Source organism: Carcharhinus amblyrhynchos, chromosome 16, assembly GCF_965287045.1.
Source record: "Carcharhinus amblyrhynchos chromosome 16, sCarAmb.v2.hapA, whole genome shotgun sequence".
Lineage (NCBI taxonomy): Eukaryota > Metazoa > Chordata > Chondrichthyes > Carcharhiniformes > Carcharhinidae > Carcharhinus > Carcharhinus amblyrhynchos.
Genome location: NC_137339.1, coordinates 6561234 through 6583802, shown reverse-complemented (window position 1 = coordinate 6583802; position 22569 = coordinate 6561234). Strand labels below are relative to the sequence as shown.

At 43.8% G+C, this 22569-nt stretch overlaps 1 protein-coding gene across 1 annotated transcript in view; it reads left to right on the top strand.

Moving 5' to 3' along the window:
- The window catches only part of LOC145353800 (serine/threonine-protein kinase 3/4), a 146838-nt gene that overhangs the window by 2792 nt on the left and 121477 nt on the right, over positions 1 to 22569 (top strand). Inside the window, exon 2 of the mRNA XM_080204616.1 lies at positions 19439 to 19519. Within this exon, the coding sequence (XP_080060742.1) occupies positions 19439 to 19519 (81 nt within the window). The remainder of the gene's footprint in view (positions 1 to 19438; positions 19520 to 22569) is intronic.

The following is a 22569-nucleotide window of genomic DNA, read 5'->3' as shown; positions in this document are numbered from 1 at the left end:
AGAATGAGGAGAGTCGATATAAACAAAGTGGTATAATTTTAGAATTGGTGCAGGAACAGAGAGACCCTGGGTATGCCTGTATATCTTTTGAAGGTGGCAAGGTTAGTTGAAAAGACTTTGAAGCAAGAAAGTTGTGGCGAATCTTTATACACAGGGGTATGGTGTCCAATTCTGGGCACTAACTTTAAGAAGGATACCAGGTCCCTGGAAAGGGTGCAGAAGGGATTTTGTGGCACGGTGGCACAGCAATCAGCGCTGCTGCACCTCAGTGCCAGGGACCTGGGTTCAATTCTGACCTTGGGTGACTCTGTGTGGAGACTGCATGTTCTACCCGTGTCTGCGTGGGTTTCCTCCAGGTGCTCTGGTTTCCTCCTGCAGTCTAAAGCTATGTAGGTTAGATGGATTGGCCATGCTAAATTGCCCCTTAGTGTCCAGAGGTGTGGAGGTCAGGGGGATTGGCTATGGTAAATGCAGAGGATTAAGGGGATAGGGTGGAGGGCCAGGGTAGGATGCTCTTTTGCAGAGTTGGTGCAGACTAGATTGGCCGAATGGCTTCTTACTGAATTATTGGAATTCTCAGGGATCTCAGTGATGTGGAAAGACTAGAGAAGCTGTGGTTGTTTCCTTGAAGAGAAGTTAGAAGGGGATTGTGTTCAAACTCAGAAATAGAGTAAATAAGGAGAAAGTGTTTCCAGTGCCAGAGGGATTGGGAATGGAGCAAGTCTATTTAAGGCTAAAGAACCCACTTGAAAGGATGGTGGAAGCTTTAACTTTCAAAGCAGACTGAAATAACTACTTGAAGGAAAAACATTTTCAGAGCTGCGGGAAAAGAGCAATGCGAGTAGGATTAATTGGATTGTGCTACCAAAAGGCTGGCATAGACATGATCGGCCAAACTTTGAATAATTCTAGCATTAAAGCCACCTCCCCAAACATCTCACTCTGCACAGGAAGGTGTTGGCAGCACCCTCCCTTTCCATTATTTTCAAGTTTCCTCAAAGCCGACATCACTTCTGGAATAAAAAGTTGCTCGAGCTTTCTGTTTCTCATGTTAACTGAGGGTCTTTAAACTAGAAATCAGCTGGGATGGCAAGAGGGCAAGAGGATTATTCACAGCAATCTTGGGTTATGGAGTGGCTGAACCGGACTTAAGTGATCATGTGGCGATGCCAGCGTTGGACTGGGTTGGGACATAGTAAGAAGTCTCACAATACCAGGTTAAAGTCTAACAGGTTTATTTGGAATCACGAGCTTTCTTCAGCCTGTTGTAAGGGTATCAACTGTGGAATATAGGAACAGAAGGAGGCTATTCAGCCCCTCCGTGCTGTTCCACTATCCAATTCGACCATGGCTGAACGATATCCTAACCCCCTTCTCCACTGCTCTTTGTGTGAAGAAGTGATTCCTGACATCACTCCTGAATGGCTTGGCTGTCATTTTAACATTGTTCCCATGTTCTGGACTTCGCTGCGTCTACTTGATCTATTTCTAAAAGAATGTAAGCTGCCAGGTTTCATGCCTGTGTGCTCTGACTGCTGATCCGGGGAATGGAAAAGGGTAAAATGGCACTATATTCTGCAACTTTTGAAATGTACACACTTGACTGTAATGACGCAGATGTTCTTAACTTCCTGTTCTCAAAAAGAGGAAGAATAACTGCTGTTGCTGTCGTTGTTTTAGGCCATATTACTGCTGAAATTTCAACAAAGTGTCATGATGTGTGCCTGGAAATGTTCACATCACATCCAGTTATCTTTTGATTGCCACCCACCAGTACAATTATTTAGGTTCTTTTCTCCTGAATGTGGGTTGTATTTTGAAAGAGGGTTTTGAGGAAGGAACAAGCTTGCATTAATGCTATGCCTTTCATGACCTCAGGATGCTCCAGAGTGCTTTACACCCAGAGAAGTGTTATTGAAGCGTAATCACTGTTGTAATGTAGGAAATGCAGTTGAATGTCATTTAATAAGGGTGAGGCATTAAGTATTGGCCGAGTCAGTTGAAAACTCCCCAATTCTTGGTGAAAAATGGCATGGGATTTTTTTTTTTACGTCCACTTGAGAGGACAGACAGGACATTTAGAAAACGTTAGCTCTCGTCGTACAAAAACACGAGAAATAAAAGCAGGAGTTCACTACAGGGTCTGTCGAGCCTGCTCCGCCATTCAGCACAATCATGACTGATCTTGGGATTCAACTCCATGTTTCTGCTACTCTCCTTATATCCTTGAAGACTTGAGAGATCAGAAGAAAAGTTTGTCTATCCAAGCCTTAAATGTGTCGAATGGAGCTTCTGCAACCCTCTGGGGTAGAAAATCCCAAGATTCACAACCCTTTAAGTGAAAATATTCCTCCTCATCTCCATCCTAAACGATAGGCCCCTTATCCTGAGTCATTGACCTCATGTTTCCAACCAATTAAACCCTTCGGATTCCTGAATATTTCAGTGAGATTGCTTCTTCTGAATGCCAAAAAGTATTAACCCAATGTACGCAGCCTGTCATCATAGGACAAGCCCCCTCAAGCCAGGGACAAAAGGCTGTGCCACCTCGAAGACAAGTAAATCTTTCTTAAACTGCACACAGTACTCCAGATGTGGTCTCTGTACTGTTGTAGCAATACTTTATTCCTGTATTCCAATCCCTCAGTTCTGCCCTGGGAGTCAGTGCTTTCTTTAAAATGTAGGGGTGCCAATTTCTTCAGTGAGCATACTTTTAAATCTTTGCGGCTGCACTTGTGAAGTGTTTAACTTGGTACGAGGCCATTGTGGTGCCTTCAAGGCTGCACATATGCTCAGCTTAGTGGGCCGTTGCTGGGAGTGTCATCTGAGGATTTTATGTTGAAGTTTCTGGACTCAGTCTTGAAACCATAACCATCTGACTCTAAGCTGAGCGATTACCAACTGAACCATGGTTAACGCACCTGTGGTGTCGATAGAGCTTTCCTATGGAAGATATGTTGTACATGTTTCCAAGTCAGGAGTGTTGCAGCTACACTTTAATGGGCTCTAGTTCCTAACGCTTGTGGCAGACTAGATTTCTTGTCTTGGTTTGGTTTGATGTGATTTATTATTCTCATGTACTGGGATGCTGTGAAAAGTATTGTTTCTGGCATGCTATACAGACAAAGCATACTGTTCATAGCGCACATAAGGGAGAAGGAGAGGGTGCAGAATATAATGGTGCAGTTGCAGGTAGGGCAAAAAGAAAGATCAGCTTAATAGGTGGTAGGTCCATTTAAAAGTCTGAGGGCAGCAGGGAAGAAGCTGTTCTTGAATTAATTGGTACATGACCTCAGACTTTTGTATCTTATTCCCGATGGAAGAAGGCAGAAGAGAGAATGCATGGGATATTTGATTTGTTATTGTCATATTAACATACGGTGAAAAGTATTGTTTCTTGCACGCTATACAGACAAAACATACCGTTCATAGAGAAGGAAACGAGAGAGTGCAGAATGTAGTGCTACAGTCATAGCTAGGGTGTAGAGAAAGATCAAATTAATATTGACCATTTATATAGATGATCTGGAGGAGGGAACCGAGTGCAGGGTGTCGAAATTTGCTGATGACACCAAGATTGGGGGAAAGGCAAATTGTGCGGAGGGTGTGGAGAGTCTGCAGAAGGATCTAGAGAGGCTGGGCGAATGGGCCAGGAAATGGCAAATGGAATTTAATGTTGGCAAGTGTGAGGTGGTCCACTTTGGTAGGAAGAATGGTAGGAAGGACTATTACTTACGTGGCGAAAAACTGCAGCAGGCGACGGTGCAGAGGGACCTCGGGGTCCTTGTGCATGAGTCGCAAAAACCCAGCTTGCAGGTGCAGCAGGTGGTCAGGAAGGCGAATGGGATGCTGGCCTTCATAGCGAGGGGGATTGAATATAAAAGTAGGGAGGTCTTGCTGCAGCTGTATAGGGCATTGGTGAGGCCGCAGCTGGAGTACTGTGTGCAGTTTTGGGCGCCGCACCTGCGCAAGGATATTTTGGCCCTGGAGGGAGTGCAGAGGAGGTTTACTAGGCTGATACCGGAGTTGAGGGGATTGAGCTATGAGGAGAGGCTGAATAAACTAGGCTTGTACTCGTTAGAGTTTAGAAGAATGAGGGGAGATCTCATTGAGATGTATAAGATGATGAATGGGATGGATAGGATAGAGGTGGAGAGACTCTTCCCGCTCAAAAAAGACAGTAGGACTAGGGGGCACAGCCTCAAGATAAAGGGGAGGCGGTTTAGAACGGAGTTGAGGAGGAACTTCTTCACTCAAAGGGTGGTGAATCTCTGGAATTCTCTGCCCGTTGAAGTGGTGGAGGCTGCCTCGCTAAATATTTTTAAGAAGCGGGTTGATGGGTTCTTGATAAGAGAGGGGATTAAGGGTTATGGGGAGAGGGCGGGAAAGTGGAACTGAGCCACAACAGATCAGCCATGATCTTATTGAATGGCGGGGCAGGCTCGAAGGGCTAGATGGCCTACTCCTGCTCCTATTTCTTATGTTCTTATGTTCTAATGCAAAGTAAGTCCATTCAAAAGTCTGAGCAGCAGGGAAGAAGCTGTTCTTGAGTCAGTTGGCACATGACCTCAGGCTTTTGTGTCTTTTTCTTGAAGGAAGATGAAAGAGAGAATGTCTGGGGTCCTTAATCATGCTGGCTGATTTGCTGAAGCAGGGGGAAGTGTAGACAGAGTCAATGGATGGGAGGCTGGTTTGCGTGATGGATTGGGCTAGACTTGCGACCTTTTGTAGTTCCTTGTGGCCTTGGGCAGGGCAGGAATCATATCAAGCTGTGATACAGCCAGAAAGAATGCTTTCTATGGTGCATCTGTAAAAGTTGGTGCAAGTCATAGCTGACATGCCAAATTTCCTTAGTCTTCTGTGAAAATAGAGGCGTTGATTGGCTTTCTTAACTATAGTATCGGCATGGGGGAGACCAGGACAGGTTGCTGGTGACCTGGATACCTAAAGACCTGATGCTCTTGACCCTTTCTACTTTGTTCCCATTGATGTAGACAGTGGCATGTTTTCCTTTATGCTTCCTGAAATCAATGACTATCTCCTTTTGTTTTGTTGACATTGAGGGAGAGATTATTGTTGCCACACCAGTTCACCAGATTCTCTGTCTCATTCCTGTACTCTGTCTCGTCATTGTTTGAGATCCAACTCACTATGGTGGTGTCATCAGCAAACTTGAAAATCGAATTGGAGGGGAATTTGGCCGCACAGTCATAGGTGTATAAGGAGTATAGTAGGTGGCTGAGAACGTTACCTTATGGGGCACCGATTTTGAGGATTATTGTGGAGCAGATGTTGTTGCCTATCCTTACTGTTTGTGCTCTGAGACTTAGGAAGTTCAGGATCCAGTGGCAGAGGGAGATGCCGAGGCCCAGGCCACGGAGTTTGGTGATGAGTTTCGTGGGAATAATGGTGTTGAAGACTGAGCTGTACTCAATAAATAGGAATCTGACACAAGTGTCTTTGTTATCTAAGTGTTCCAGGGTTGAGTGCAGGGCCAGGGAAATGGTGTCTCCTGTGGACCTGTTGCGGCAGTAGGCAAACTGTAGTGGATCCAGGTAGTCCAGGAGGCTGGAATTGATTCGTGCCATGACTAACCTTTTGAAGTACTTTATAATTATGACGCATTGCTTGGTGTTCCTTAGGTATCGGGATGATGTTCGTTGCCTTGAAGCAGATAGGGATCTCAGATTATACTAGCGGCTTTTCTGAGGCAGCAGGATATGTAGATGGAGTCAGTGGATGGGAGGCTGGTTTGTATGATGGACTGGGCTTCGTTCACAATGCTTTATAGTTTCCTAGTCAGTGTGAGAGCCATTTCACGCTGTGATACATCCGGAAATGATGTTTTCAGTGCTGCATCTGTAAAGATTGGTGGGAGTCATATCAGAAATGCTGAATTTCATTCGCCTCCTGAGAAAGTAATGGTGATGGTGGACTTTCTTAACTGTTGCGTTGGCACGGAAGGACCAGGATAGATTGTTGGTGATCTGGGCACCAGGAAACTTGAAGCTCTCGAAAGGTTATGGGGATGTGGGTAGGATTGAACTCACATTGTTAGAAATTAGAGTAATAGAGGTTTACAGAATGGGAATGGGCCTTTTGGCCCAACTTGTCCATGCCACCCACTAAGCTAGTCCCAGTTGCCTGCATTTGGCCCATATCCCTCTATACCCATCTTAGCCATGTAGCTGTCTAAATGCTTTATGTATTGTATTTCCCAATTCTTCCATCAGAATTTTCCTGATATGTCTCCTTCCTGCCTAACCAGTGGGATAATCTTGATGTTGGATATTGTCCTCCTTCAAAATGGTTTTCATCTACTCACATCCCGCTTCCTGACCTTGTTCACTGCAGAGCCCTGCTGGGAAAGATTGCTGTAGAGAGCTATGGACGTCTCCATAGCTTCTGCCAGAGATACAATACTAAGAGTATGTGGCATTGTCATCTTTCGGATTCAACATTGAACTGAGGCATGTCCACTCTTTCTGTCCCATGGCAGTATTTGAAGACGAGGAGGGGTTTATTTATGGGATATAGGTGTTGTTGGCTGGACCTCATTTATTGCCCGTCCTTATTGCCTTGAGGGGGCAGTTAAGAGTCCGGGCTGGGGAGCAGGGGACATCAAACACTGGTCACAGTACAGCCTGTTGGAAAGAACTTGCATCTACAACATCCCAGTTAACAGCAGAATTGAACGGGAAATGTTGACATAGTGATTTACTACAGTGAATTCTGAAACAAAAATATGACCGGAAATTGGTGTATTGAAAAGAGAGGTTTGAGTCCGTGTATCGCATGGCTATTACAAGATTTTTATTTTAATCTATACCATGTATGCTTGTTTTGAACAAGAGGTCAACAAAAGCACCACCTTCCATCCTGGAAGTCTCAGCCAAATCTGTATCTGAGGTCATCGCCGCAGACATCAGATCAGCCTTCTCGAAAGTCAATCTACGAAAGCAATGGACCCTGATGGAGTACCCAGATGAGCCCTCTGATCCTGCACGTATCAGTTGGCGGGGGATATTCGCAGACATCTTTATCCTCTCTTTACACTGAATTGAGGTCCTGACTTGCTTCAAGAAGACAACTATCATCCCTGTACCAAAGAAAAGGCAGGCAGCCTCAGTAACTATTGCCCGGACTCTGACATCCATCGTTACGAAGTGCTTCGAATGGTTAGTCATGGCATGGATCAATTCCGGCCTCCCAGATTTCCGGAATCTGCTATAATTTGCCTATCGCCACCTCAACAGATCCATAACCATTTCCCTGGCCCTACATTAAACCCTGGAACGTCTGGATAACAAAGACACTTATGTCAGACTCCTATTTATTGACTACAGCTCAGCCTTCAACACCATTACTCCTGCAAAACTCATCTCCAAACTCTATGGCCTGAGGCTTGACTCCTCCCTCTGCAACCAGATCCTAGACTTCCTGACCCACAGACTGCAATCAGTAAGGATAGGCAACAACAACACATCCACGATTATCACCTCTTGCTATACTCCTTATACACCTATGGCTGTGGCAAATTCCCCTCCAACTCGATTTTCAAATTTGCTGATGGCACCACCATACTTTGAATTGATTTATTACTGTCACGTGTATTAGTAGACAGTAAAAAGTATTGTTTCTTGTGCGCTATACAGACAATGCATGCCGTACGGAGGGAAGGAGAGAGTGCAGAGAGCTACAGTCATAGCTAGGGTGCAGAGAAAGATCAGCTTAATGCGAGATAGGTCTATTCAAAAGTCTGATGGCAGCGGGGAAGAAGCTGTTTTTGAGCAGTTGGTACGTGACCTCAGACTTTTGTATCTTTTTCCTGATGGAAGAAGGTAGAAGAGAGAATGTCCAGGGTATGTGAAGTTCTTGATTATGCTGGCTGCTAATCCAAAGCTGCAAGAAGTGTAGACAGAGTCAGTGGATGGGAGACTGGTTTACGTGATGGACTGGGCTATATTCATGACCCTTTGTAGTTTCTTGTGGTCTTGACCAGAGCAGGAGCCATACCAAGCTGTGATACAACCAGAAAGAATGTTTTTTATGGTGCATCTGTAAAGGTTGGTAAGATTTGTAGTTAAATTTTCTTAGTCTCCTGAGAAAGTAGAGGTGTTGGGCTTTCCTAACTATAGCATCCACATGGAGGGACTAGGACAGGTTGTTGGTGACCTGGACATCTAAAAACTTGAAGCTCTCGCCCATTTCTACTTCGTCCCCATTGATATAGACAGGAGCAAGTTCTCCACTATGTTTCCGGAAGTTGATGATTATCTGATTTTTGTTGACATTGAGGGAGAGGTTATTATCATCGTACCAGTTCACTAGATTCTCTATCTCTTTGCTGTACTGTGTCTCATCATTGTTTGAGATCCAACCTTGGTGTCATCAGCAAACTTGAAAATCAAGTTGGAGGGGAATTTGGCCAAACATTCGTAGGTGTATAAGGTGTACAGCAAGGAGCTGAGAACACAGCCTTGTGGAGCACCGGTGTTGAGAATGATCGTGGAGGGGATGTTGTTTTCTATCTTTACTGACGTTCTGACTGTACTGTAATCTCCTTTAACCCCACAACCCTCTGAGATATCTGCACCCCTTTAATTCTGGCCCCTTGAGCAACACTGATTTTAGTCACCTCAATATTGGTGACTATGCCTTCGGCTGTCCAGATGCCAAGTTCTGGAATTTTCTCCCTAAACTTCTCCACCTCTTTACGTCCCTCTTAAGATGCTTCTTAAAATCTACCTCTTTAAGTAAGTTTTTGATCACCTCTCCTAAAATCTCCTTATGAGACTAGGTGTCAAAGTTTGATTTACAATGCTTCTGTTAAGCACCTTAGGATGTTTTACTATATTAAGGATACTGTATAAATGCAAGTTGTTATTGGGCAAGTTGTTTTGATGTGGAATGCACTGTCTGAAAGGATGGTGGAAACACATTGAAAACTTGTAAAAGGCAATTGAATAAATATTTGAAGCGAAGCAGTGCAGATATCTCGGGGTGGCACAATGGTAGCACTGCTGCCTCCCAGCGCTAGGGACCCGGGTTCAGTTCCTGGCTTGGGTCAGTGTCTGTGTCAAGTCTGCAGGTTCTCTCTGTGTCTGCGTGAGTTTCCTTTGGATGCTCTAGTTTCCTCCCACAGTCCGAAAGATGCGCGGGTTAGGTGGATTGGCCGTGCTAAATTGCCCCTTAGTGTAAGGGGGACTAGCTAGGGTAAATGCATGGGGCTGTGGGGATAGGATCTGGCTGGGATTGTGGTCAGTGCAGACTCGATATGCCAAATGGCCTCATTCTGCGCTGTCTATGGATTCTATGATTCTAAGAATTTACAGGCATATGGGGAAAGAGTAGGGGGTGGAATTAATTGGTAGCTTGTTCAATGGGCAGGCACAGGCTCACTGGACTGAATGGTCACCTTCTGTGTTATACAATTCTATAATTTTTATGAAGTGACGTTGGATTTGAATGGAAAGTACCATAATTGTAGTAAAGTCAATTGTGTACGATGTTGTGCTGGAGCAATGTTCTGTGTTTGTGGAATGCAATGAATAAGGAACTTTTATTCAGGAGCATTGCATTTTAAAATGGGTTATTCCAGAGTTTTTGGATGTTATCTTTGAGAATTAGGATAAGAAATTTCTTCCTGCCCTCCCCAAAGCAATGGAGAATACAGAATGGAACAAATTGTACGTCAACTCCAGGATAGGGCAAGCAGAATGGGTGCTTCCTAGTTCTGCACTTCATGTTCCTCTACAAAACAAAATGTTTGAGTAATTACGTAAATAACTGAAAGCAGTTAGAGTCAGTTGTGGATGTCATGGGGCCCATTTGTGTAATGTTAAGTCTTAATTAATCAGGTCCCTAATATAATTTTGTTTCTCCAGCTCCTCCTCCTCCTCCCATGAGAATGTTGAGCCCTTGCTTGCCCACAATCTATGTCACCTAATCTTCATGTTTGAACAAGAGTATAGAGAGCCACCATGTCTGAGACAACAACAACTTGCATTTACACAGCATTGTAACATTGGAAAGATGCCTTCACGCACTTCACTGGAATAAAATTTGACAATGAGTCATATATGACAACAGGTGACCAAAAGGAAAGGTGGTCTGTTTTTAAAGGACCATCAAAGGAGAATGGAAGAGATGTTTTGTCGGGGGGGGGGGGGCGGATTTCAGAGCTTCAGGCTCAAACAGCTGGGGGGGACCTATTCCCTGCTATATGCACACCCAAACATTAGCCAACACAGGGTGCTGAATAAGCAAAAAGCAGCCTGAACACTGGCTAATATTGTTTTCCCCTCTCTCGAGTTCAAGCATAATGGGGTTTATCATATCACTACCTGAATCAGGTAACTTAGCAATCTAAACTCTTGTGCGTAGTAACTCACTAAATCAGCTACATCTTCTTCTGGAGTGCTCCTCCATTAAAAGTTTGCTATATTGGCTATAATATTGTGTTCATGGCAGTCGGGCAGCTGGCTGGAAGTTTAATTCGGCTGAATAGGAAGAGACTGTTGGAGGGGAGATCAATTTAAAATTGCCGCAAAAAACTCTGGGAGAATTCTTTGCATGGAGAGTTGTTGGAATGCTTTGGCAGAGACCAAAATGTGTAGGAGCAGAATTAAGCCATTCGGCCCATCGAGACTGCTCCGCCATTCCACGATGGCTAATCCATTCTCCTGCCTTTTGCCCCTTACCAATCAAGAACGTTGCTATCTCTGACTTAAATGCACTCAATGACCTGGCTTCCACAGCCTCCTCTGTGACAATGAATTCCACAGATTCACCATCCTCCAGCTGAAGAAATTCTTCCTCATCTCGGTTCTAAAGGGTCGTCCCTTTACCCTGAGGCTGTGCCCTCGGATCCTAGTGTCTTCTACTAATTGAAACATCTTCCCCATGTCCACTCTATCCAAGCCTTTCATTTCATGATACTAAAGAAGGTGGGAAAGTAGGCAGTGAAGAGGATGTAAAGATTCTATTAACGGATATAAATAGGCCAGGAGAATGGGCCAAAATTTGGCAGATGGAGTTTAATGTGGATAAGTGAGAGGTTATCTGTTTTGGCAGATAAAATAGGCAAATCATTATCTAAATGGAAGGCAGGTTCAATGTGTGTCCGGGCAAAAGGATCTGGGTGTCTGTTTATGAATCACAGAAAGTCAGTATGCGAGTGCAGCATGTAGTAAAAAAGCAAATAAGGTGTTGGCATTTATTGCAAAAGGACTAGAGTATAAAAGTACAATTGTTGCAATTGTATAGCCATGATGTGGAGTTGCCGGCGCTGGACTGGGGTAGGCATAGTAAATAGTCTCACAACACCAGGTTAAAGTCCAACAGGATTATTTGATAGCACGAGCTTTCGGAGTGCTGCTCCTTCATCAGGTGAGTACAGGATTTGTTACACAAACTCAATTACAAGATAATGGTTGGAATGCAAGTCTTGTACAGAATTGTATAGGGTGTTGGTGAGACTCATCTTTAGTACTGTCCAGTTTGTCCTCCCTATTTGAGGAAGGATGTGGTGGCATTGGAGGCAGTTCAGACGAGGTTCACCAGATTGATTCTGGGGATGAAAGGGTTTGATGTACGAGGAGAGATTAAACAGTTTGGGCTGATGTTCACTGGAGTTTAGAAGGATAAGAGGGGATCTGATCGAGAGATGATAAAATTTTAAAAGGGATTGATGGAGTTAATGTAGACCAAATGTTTCCCCTTGTGGGGCAATCTCGAACAAGAGGTCACAGGTATAGGTTGAGAGGCGGTAGATTTAAAACTGAGAAAAGTAGGAACTACTTCTTGCAGAGGGTGGTGAATTTGTGGAACTCACTGTCCCATAGCACAGTGATACCTGAATCACTCACTGAATGGTTTCAAGAAGGAGATAGGTTTCTGGTTTTAAAACATGGGTTAAAGGGATATGGGGAACAGGTGGAGGGGGGGTGAATTTGAGACCAGGGAGAGATCTGCCATGATCTCATTGAATGGCAGAACAGGCTCGAAGAATGTGGCTACTTCTGCTTCTGATTCCTTTATTCCTGTTCTAAGTTTTAATGAGATCCCCGTTCATCCTTCTAGACTCTGAGTACAGGCGCACTGTCCTCAAAACGCTCCTCATACGTCAAGCTTTGCATTCACAGGATCATTCTCGTGAACCTCTTCTGGACCCTCTCCATTGCCAGTACGTCCTTGACCAGATCAACATTTGAAGGGAAGCGAGGCATGAGATTACGGGCAGAGAAAGGGCTCATTTGGATTAATTTGGATTTCTCTGATCAAGTCAGAATAGATGCAAGGGGCCAAAAGGCCTACTTCTGTGCTGTGAGCATACAGGATTATGGTCCAAAATCTGTTCTATTTTGATCATTTCAACAGCAGCAACTTGCATTTATTTATATAGCATCTTTAACATTAAGATGTTTCATTGGAGTATTATCAAACAAAACCTGGTACTGAGCCACGCAGGGAAGACTTTTTTTACTATTCATTTGTGGGACATGGACAGCATTTTTTTAGGTCATCCCTAGTTGCCCAAGGGCAGTTGGGAGTTAACCACTGCTGTGGCTCTGCAGTCCAAAGGGACGTTATGAACCAGATGGAATTTTCTGTCAATTGACATTGATTTAACAGTTATCAGTAGATTCTTAACGATTGGTCAAAGTGTAGGTTGTATGTGGCATATTAAAGGAAGGGAGAGAAATGGATATCTTCAGGAAGGGAAGTCCAGAGCTTTGAAAGCATCGCTGCTCTGCGGGAGAGACGAAAACTGGGTGCACAAGAGAATGGGATTGGAGGAGTGTAGACATCTTGCGAGGGTTGGATGTTGTAGGGTTGAAGGAGGTTACAAAAAAATAGGGAGAGGCCATGGAGATGGTTATAACTGAAGGTATTGCTCAGTGGGTGCCAGTATCAGTCAGTGGGCAGGGGAGTGATGGACATGGACAGCAGAGGTTTGGAGGAACTCAAGTTTGTTCCTGCAAGATGCCATTTAATTGCACGTCAGTTTCTGCGAGCACAGTAAATTCATTAATCTGTACTCCTGTATGTATGGCCGAACAATGTATGGGTTATAATGGATGCAGTAAATGAATCAACGCTGGCGTGTGGGACACCTTGGTTCCTATGCGCCAATGATTGCAACTCTAAATGTCATAGAGTTTTACAGCAAAAGAAAAGGCCCTTTAGCCCATCGTATCTGTGCTGTACTACGTGAAACAGATTAGCAGAGCAGACCCTGTTCTTGGCTGAGTTTCTGTTGATTCCCTGACACCTCTGCCCCCCCTCCACACCACCACCACCACCCCACCCTTGTGTTCTGGATCCAGGGACACACTGGCATGGCTCCTCTGCTGCACTGCCTCAGTGAAGATGTCCCAGGTGTGAATCTATGACAACTCACATTTATGTAGCATCTTTACCATGGTGCAATGTCTGTGTTTTGCAGGAGCTCAGTGAAGCAAAGCCTGACACTGTCTTTTAAAAAGCATTTAGATAGTTACGTGTGTATGATGGGTATAGAGGGATATGGGCCAAACGCGTGCAATTGGGATTAGCTTAGGGGTTTAAAAAAAAAGGGTGACATGGACAAGTTGGGCCAAAGGGCCTGTTTCCATGCTGTAAACGTCTGTGATTCTATGATGTGCTGGTTAGGTGCACTGGCCATGCTAAATTCTTCCTTGGTGTACCCAAACAGTACCAGAGTATGGCAACTAGGGGATTTTTCACAGTAACTTTGTTGCAGTGTTAATATTTTTAAAAAAAACTGACCTGCAGCTATGTTTAAAAGATAGGTTTTAGGAAAGGGAAAGGAAGGAGTTGAGGATTAGGAATGGAATTCCAAAGCTCGATGGCTGATGTTTGGGTGTGGGGAATGTATAAGAGGCCAGAATTGGAGGAATAGTTTTCAGAGGGTTGTCGGAACTGGAGGAGTGAAGCTATAGAAGGATTTGACTGTGGCAGTGAGAAAATAAAGGGGAAGATGGTGGCGTAGTGGTATTGTCACTGTACCAGTAATCGAGAGACCCAGGGTAATGTTCTGGAGACGTGGTTTCGAATCCCACCATAGCAGATGGTGAAATTTGACTTCAAGAAAAATCTGGAATTTATAGTCTAAGGACTGTGAAACCATTGTCGATTATCATAAAAACCCATCTGGTTCACTAATGCCCTTGAGGGAAGGAAATCTGCCATCCCTACCTGGTCTGGCCTACATATGACTCCAGATCCATAGCAATGTGGCTGACACTTAAATGCATCTGAAACTCAGTTCAAGGACAATAAATGCCAGTGGCACCCACATCCTGAGAATGAATAGAAATAAAATCAAGACTATTTAGGGAATTCAGGGAAACTTCCTGTCTGCATCATTTCAGTAGGGTTTGTAGGAATTACAGCTATTAGGAGGTGTCACTATTTCCTCCTCTTGCTTTGGATTTGAGTGTAATCCGAGGCTGAAATATGTCAGCCAGTTCTGTTCCTCTTTTCAGTTCAGTGGAGTTCTCTATAAGCAGAGTTTAAGAATGATCCTGACAAAGAAACGTTAAAATTGACTGATTCCCTTTGCACTCTTGTGTGGTAACTGTCAATACTGCATTTTCCTCAGTATCTCTGTATCTTTCTCGGTAACTTCTTTCTGTGAAATGTACATTGAAAGAAAAATAAGCAGGTTTCTGTGATTGGGGAAATAATGGATAACGAGGCACATGTGGCAAATAGTCCATGAATGATTTGCATTTATATAAGGGCAAATTACCGCAGGTGCTGGAATCGGAAACCAAAAGAGAAAACGCAGGAAAATCTCAGCAGGTCTGGCAGCATCTGTAAGGAGAGTAAAGAGTTGACGTTTTGAGTCTAGATGCCCCTTTGTCAAAACAAAACCATTATCTGGGTCACTGCTTAAAATATAAGGGGTTGCCCATTTAAGACAACTGAGGAGAACTTTACTTCTTTCAGAGGAATTTTCTTCCTCAAAACAGTGGAAACAGAATTGAGGCACTTATAAAGCGCCTTTCACAACCTCAGGACAGCCCAGAGTGCTTTACAGTTAGTGAAGTACTTTTACAATGTAATTACTGTTGTAATATAGGAAACAAGACCGTCAATTTACATACAGAAAAACTCCCCCAGAAAACTGAGTAATGAGCAGCTAATCTGTCTGAATTTGGTTGAAGGGTAAAACATTGAGCAAGACACAATCTGAACAATCTTCAGATAGTGTTCATTGTATATTTGTTGTGTTTAATTATATGTAGATGATGGACATTAAATGGGGATTTAGCTTTAAATGGGGATTTAGCATGGGGATGCCCCTTTAAATAGAAACGGAGAATCTGTGGTTAATGGGTTAGGAAGTTCATGTTTATACTATGTAACTTTGCAAATAAATGCTCATAAAGGTGTGTTGACATTGGCTCTAGTTCTATCCAATAGATAGAGCCAAAGCGTCATTTATGTCTGCCTGACAGGGCCTCAGATTAATGTCTGATTCCAAATATGATAACAGAAATTTCACGACACAGGTTTATTTGGTAGCAAAAGCCACTAGCTTTCGGAGTGCTGCTCCTTTGTCAGGTAAATGGGAGTTGTGTTCACAAACAGGGCATATAAAGACACAAAACGCGATTTTCAAAACAATGATTGGAATGCGAGTCTTTACAGGTAATCAAGTCTTAAAGTTACAGACAATGTGAGTGGACAGAGCGTTAAGCACAGGTTAAAGAGATGTGTATTGTTTCCAGACAGGGCAGTTAGTGAGATTTTGAAAGCCCAGGCAAGTTGTGGGGGTTATAGATAATGTGACATGAACCCAAGACCCCGATTGAGGCCGTCCTCATGTGTGCAGAACTTGGCTTTCTCAGCGACTTTGCGTTGTCATGTGTTGTGAAGAACGCTTACCCGAAGATCAGAGGCCGAATGCCTGTGATATGATGCCTTTCATAGCGTAGTACTCATTTCAGCGTTTGACTGGATTGTCAGCCTAGATTTATGGGTCTTGAACCCACAAACCTGTGACCCCAGGAGGTGACCTGAGCTGAGGTTGACACCCAAGACGGTAAAGGGCTAAGAATAGAGAGAACTGTTAAATTGCTGGGGATTTCTGATACAGATTCTTTATGGAGTTTTGCAATGCTCTGTAGTGGAAGTCATAAGGGTCAGTCAGATACCAAACTGTACTTTCCAACAAAGCACAATTTGGGCGGAAGTAGCAAACTAATTTTTTTAAATGCTGCCAGTTTGTGTGCATTTTAAGTGGAATGGGTGGAGGTTAAATTTAAAAATAAACAGGAATAATTAAATGAATTCGTTTTGCAGTCTGCTTTATCATTATGCAGTCTCGCATTAATGCACATAGTCTAATAAAGCATTTAGTTTTAGTTAAAGTGTAATTAAGTACTGTTTGGTGCTCCACAGGGACTGGGAGGATTGCTGGGAGTATGATTGTCATTGTGGTTTAGCTTCTGCGCTATCTACAGGCAAGGCTGGCAAGGCACAGGAAGACCACTGTGATGTCTGCCTGCTTGTACGTTGTACAGAGAGGTTCGTTTGGGAGTGCACACTACTGATAGTGTTCTGGAAGCGTCTTGCAGCTAAATAATGAGCAGCGTTCGTAGCCATCAAAGGCAAGGTGATTCTAGTGTGAACCCTGCTGATAAGCAACTGACTACATTTCCTTAACAATTTCCCTAAGTCCCCAGAGGAGGTTGTGGTCATTGCGCTTACCAGCTGCCCATGCCTCTGGGAGGATAAGATAAGCAACGTTAAAGAGAAATTTACTCTCTCCTCTCAGACTTGTTATCTACAACTTATTAAAGGCATCCAGCAGTGGCGCGGGCATGCATGCATTCAAGTTGCAAGGCAACATTCTGGACAGGGACTGGATGTGAGGAGTGAGGTGTTTGGGTGTAAGTAGCTGGAAGTGAGTGTAAGAACAGTGTAAGGGGCCGGGTGAGTTGGTGAGTGTGAGACTGGAGAGGATGGTGAGTGTGGGGAGCCAAGCACGTTTGATACAATACAATGGATTGACTGGTCTACAATCGTTTTCCGTTAACTCATGTATATGTAGGGTCAATTTATGCTCTATACCATTTTTAATTGCGAAAGGACATCAGATGGCAGCTCTATTCACAGATTCAATGTCCCAAGAGACAGCAGATGGTCCAGAATCTGTTCATTGTTAGATAATTGCTTGATCAAAATAAAAGCCAGGCAGAGACAGCACAGCAGGCATCTACCCCCTAACATTGAAATATGTTCATTGTGTTTTTGGGAACCCAAGTTAAAGAGTCAAGGCCCATAAACGATGAAGCAGGATGTCACTAAAGAATTATTTAGAAATCACAGCACAGAAACAGGCCATTCTACCCACTGGCCTATGCTAGTGCTTCTGCTGCACTTGATCTTCTCATCCTGTCAGCATATCCTTCTATTTCTTTCTCTCTTGTGTTTATCTAGGTTTCCCTCAAATGCAGCTATGCCTTCGTCACTAATAATTCCACAGGGGAATTCTGAGAAAACTTCTTGACCTAGGGAGTGGTTGGAATGTGGAACTCGCAACCACGTGGAGTAGCTAAATAATTATATATAGTTATTTTCATAACCCACAGTTTTGGTTTCCTCCATGTATTGTAATATTTGCTTTGAACCTCCCCAATTGGATCACCCCTTGGCATTCTCTTTTGTAGTGCAACAAACCCCAGTTGCCCCAGATCCATTTTCAAGTTTGCTAATGTCACCAGCATAGTGGGTGGGTCGGAGTACAGGAAAGACAGAGAGAACCTGGTGAAATGGTGCAATAACAAAAAAAATCTCAATGTCACTAAAACAAAGGAGGTAGTCACCTACTTGAGGAAGCGTAGAGGAGGACGTGCCCCTGTCTACATCATGACGATGAGGTGGAAATGGTCAAGAGCTTCATGTTTCTAAGTGTCCAGATCACCGACAACCTGTCCTGGGTCCTCCACACTGATGCTCTGGTTAAGAAAGCCCATCAGTGCCTATTACTTTCTGTGGAGGCTAAGGAAATTTAGAATGTTCACTTTCACCAAGTTTCACAGATGCACCACAGAAAGCATCCTTTCTGGACATATCACAGCTTGGTATGGCTCCTGTTCTGAACAAGATTGCAAAAAATTACAAAGGGTTGTGAATGTAGCCCAGTCCATCTCTCAAACCAGTCTCCTGTCCATTGACTCCATCCACACTTCCCTGCTGCGTTGGAAAAGCAGTCAGCATAATCAAGGACGCCATGCACCCCAGACATACTCTCTTCTACCTCCATCCGTCAAGATATGATGCAAGAGTCTGAAAACGTACCAATTTACTCAAGAACAGCTTCTTCCCTGCTACCATCAGACTTTTGAATGGTTCTAATCACGTATTAAACTGATCTTTCTCTTCACCTTATCTGTAACTGCAACACTACATTCTGCACCCTCTCCTTTCCTTCTCCCCTATGTACAACGCAGTGACACAGTGGTTAGCACTGCTGCCTCACAGCGCCAGGGAGCTGGATTTGATTCCTGGCTTGGGTCACTGTCTGTGTGGAGTTTGCACATTCTCCCTGTGTCTGTGTGGGTTTCCTCCCACAGTCTGAAAGACATGCTGATGAACCAAACGGGCGCCGGAGTGTGGCAACCAGGGGAATTTCACAGTAACTTCATTGCAATTGTAATGTAAACCTTACTTGTGATGAATAAATAAACGTTTTACTTTACTTAATGAATGGTATTCATTGTATAGTGTGCAAGAAGCAATACTTTTCACTATATCCCAATACATGTGAAAATAATAAATCAACTTAAACAGAATATCTATTCATTTGTCTCATTGCTGCTTATGGCATCTTACTGTGCGCAGATTAGCTGCTGTATTTTCTGCGTTGTAATCCTGACTGCACTCTAGATACTTAATTTTCTAAGATATTTTGGGTTGTCCTGAAGTTGTGAAAGACGTTATATAAATGCGAGACTTTTATCTTTTCTTTCTGGAATATATATATATGTATAAATACAGTCAATGAGTCTATTGTATAAAGTGTTGAGTTGCTTTCGCAAAGCTTGTGGTGCTGTACTAATGCAAGTGTTTATTTATTAGTAAGTGATCGGATGATGCCATATTTGGGTTGAATGCTTTCAGCATTTAGAAGGTTGAGAAATGGAAGGAATTCCATAGATTTTGGGCTCTTGTAAAGAATGAAATTGCTGTAAATGTAGGGAGTTTGAGAGCTGATAGAATAGTGTTTAGTGTTTGAGGTGCAGAGAAAGGATATTTAGAGAGGCAATCGCCACAGTTGCCACACTTTAAAATAGGACGATAAGGGTTGTAACAAAAGAAGGATTAGGTAACAGAAAGCAAACAAATGTCTGTAATCCTTCCAGAAGTGCTGCTGACTTTTAAAATGTGCATTTTCTTCCACCTTTCCTCCCCACAACAGGTCTCTGAAGAAATTAAGCGAGGACAGTTTGACCAAACAGCCAGAAGAGGTCTTTGATGTGTTGGAGAAACTTGGGGAAGGGTAAGTGCTGAAAGCTTACTAAGAAATTGGAATATATAATACTTTGAAGTTGAACCACAGGAGATAGTTTGAGCTTTTACATTTTGAAGTATGTTAATATTTGGATTGAGCCTCATGTGAATATTTGAACAAGGAGCAGGAGTCGGCTATTCGGTATCTCGAGCCTGCTGTGCCATTTAATAAGATCATGCTAATCTGGGGTGGCACACTGGTTAATACTGCTGCCTCTCAGCGCCAGAGACCCAGGTTCAATTTCCAGCTTGGGTAACTGTCTGTGCAAAGTCTGCACATTCTCCCCGTGTCTGTGTGGGTTTCATCCAGGTGCTCCGGTTTCCTCCCACAGTCCAAAAGACATGCTGGTTAGGTGCATTGACCATACTAAATTTTCCCTCGATGTACCGAAACAGGCGCTGGAGTGTGGCGACTGGAGGATTTTCACAGTAACTTTATTGCATGTTAGTGTAAGCCTACTTGAGACAAACAAACTTTGAAACTTTAACCTCAATTGGGCACCCTGCTTACCCTTTACAACTTTTCACCTTTGTGCTTACCAAGAACGTATCCACCACTGCCTTAAAAATATTCACGTTGTTCCCAAAGTTTGCCAAAACCTCAGAAGATAAGATCACACCTCCGAATTCGCCGTGACATTCTTCCCCCTTCAGGCCCCAATTACTTAAAGATCTTGACATCAGTACCTCTGTCTCTCAGTGGAGACGGCTCACTCAGATGAGCCGGTGGCCTGTTCAGCAGTTATCTGCACTTATCATCGCTTTGGTGATGTGGGTATCTTTTTGGTTTCTGGATCAGACAATGGTGAAGTCATTCGTGTGCCAGTGCTTTGATCAGGGGTGCCTTCGGGAAATCCTGAACTTGTCTTTTTGGCGGTACAGTGTGTTAGTGATGATAAGCTGATATTTCGTGCATTTGGTGAGCAGGAGAACCCCATTAGGTTCCTAAGTCATCCTTTCTCAATGGTTTCTTTCCAACCTGAGTGTTGAAGGAGGATAATCTTGTCTTCCTTCAGAATGTTGGAGGCTATGGTGTCCAGGATGGACATGTCATTAGGATTGGGGCATAGGCATTCACGACTATTGCCTGCTGGATCTTAGCAAATTGTAGACAAAGGGGCGTGAGGCGCTTATTGAGACCGATGGTGATCTCCGAGAATCGGTTTGTTCTTAATGGCAAATCCAATTCAATGCATCTTCAAGTTTTTTTCTCGGAAGAAGATATAACCACCACTTTCTTCCCTCAGCTGCCCTTCGCCTGCTCGTCCTGTCTCTTGCAGTGGTGTCAACATTGAAATGCCTGAGTTCATGGAAAGCAAGGGCAGGTCTCCTTTCTGGTTAATTATTTTGCTCATTGTCCATCAGAATTTCTACATTTCAGGTTCTGAAATTGAGCTTCTCTTTGATTTCTGACCATAAATAGATGAGCCCGCTTGATGTGGTTATCCAGCCAGGTTGCAGACAAAATAGACTATTTTTAGGTCACCTTTTGCAACCCTTTTCCCATGCGGGGTGAGCAGAGTGGATCCTAAGAGGACTGCTCAGTCAGAGTAGTACTGTAGTGCAGAAAAGCCCTTCAGCCCATCATGTCTACACTGACAGTAGCTACCATTATAAGATTTAGGAGCAGAATTAGGCCACTCAGCCCATGGAGTCTGCTCTGTCATTCAATAATGGTTGATTTTTTTTTCCTCATTCCCATTCTCCTGCCTTTTCCCCATAACCCCTTATCCTCTTATTAATCAAGAACCTGTCTATCTTTCTCTTAAAGACACTCAGTGACCTCCACAGCCTTCTGTGGCAAAGAGTTCCACAGCTTCATCACTCTCTGTCGAAAGAAATTCCTCCTCATCTCTGTTTTAAAGGATCATCCATTTAGTCTGAGGGTGTGCCCTCTGATCTAATTTTTCCTACTAGTGGAGACATACTTTCCACATCCATTCTATCCAGACCTCACAGTATCCTGTAAATTTCAGTAAGATCCCCCCTCATCCTTCTAAACTCCAACGAGTACAGATCCAGAGTCCTCAGCTGTCAACATACGTCAAGTTCTTAATTCCAGGGATCATTCTTGTGAACCTCCTCTGTACCCTTTCCAAGGCCAGCACATTCTTCCTGGGATATAAGATCCAAAGCTGCTCACAGTTCTCCAAATGGGGTCTGACTAGAGCCTTAATCTCAGAAGTACATCCTGCTCTTGTATTCTATACGATCCCCTACTACTACCTCTTGCCGATCGCTGCAGGGCTTGTCTGTACTGGGGGGGGGTTGTTGGTTTACTCTATTTAGATGCCGAGTGCCAGACATCTCTTCACGTGGGTATGTGGTTGTACATCAGCAAACACACGGTCCTTCACAGAGGGTAGGCCCAATTCTAATAACAAGGGAATCTCAATGGCTGGAGATCTCCCCACAGCTGCAGCCTTCACCTGGCATCATAGCTGTTGATACTATGTGACTATTTTCTGCCTGATCTGACATTGAGGACTTGTTTTGGATCATACTTTGCCTGTGTCGTCCCCTCCAACTTTACTGTCATGGGTGATACTACCAGGAGTTTAAGGCAGTGTTCTCGGGGTCAACAGTGTTTGAGCCTCTGCGTAGCAGGGTGGTAATCCAAGGAAGGGGCGCTGGAGGAGAAGAGTTTGGCTGTACCTGAAAACCTGGGACAGAGAAGAAATTTCTGCTGACTTCAGGGATGCTGTCATCACCATCTCCTTCAAAGGAGACAAAGTGGACTGTAGGAACTAGCGAGGAATCCTGACTAGTTGCCTTCTCCCAGTCTCTGAAGTAATCCTTCTGGAAAAACCAATGTGACTTCCGAGCAAACCATGAGAGGACGTAATTTTCACTGTTTGACAACTTCAAGAGAAATGCAAGGAGCAACATCAGCCCTTTATCAATCTGACCAAGGTTTTTGACTCAGTCAGTTGAGAAGCATTATGGGAGACCCTGTCAAAGACTGGCTGTCCAAAGAAATTCATTATCATCCTCCGTCCTCCGGCTCCTTCACAACAAGATGTCAGCGACAGTCCTCAG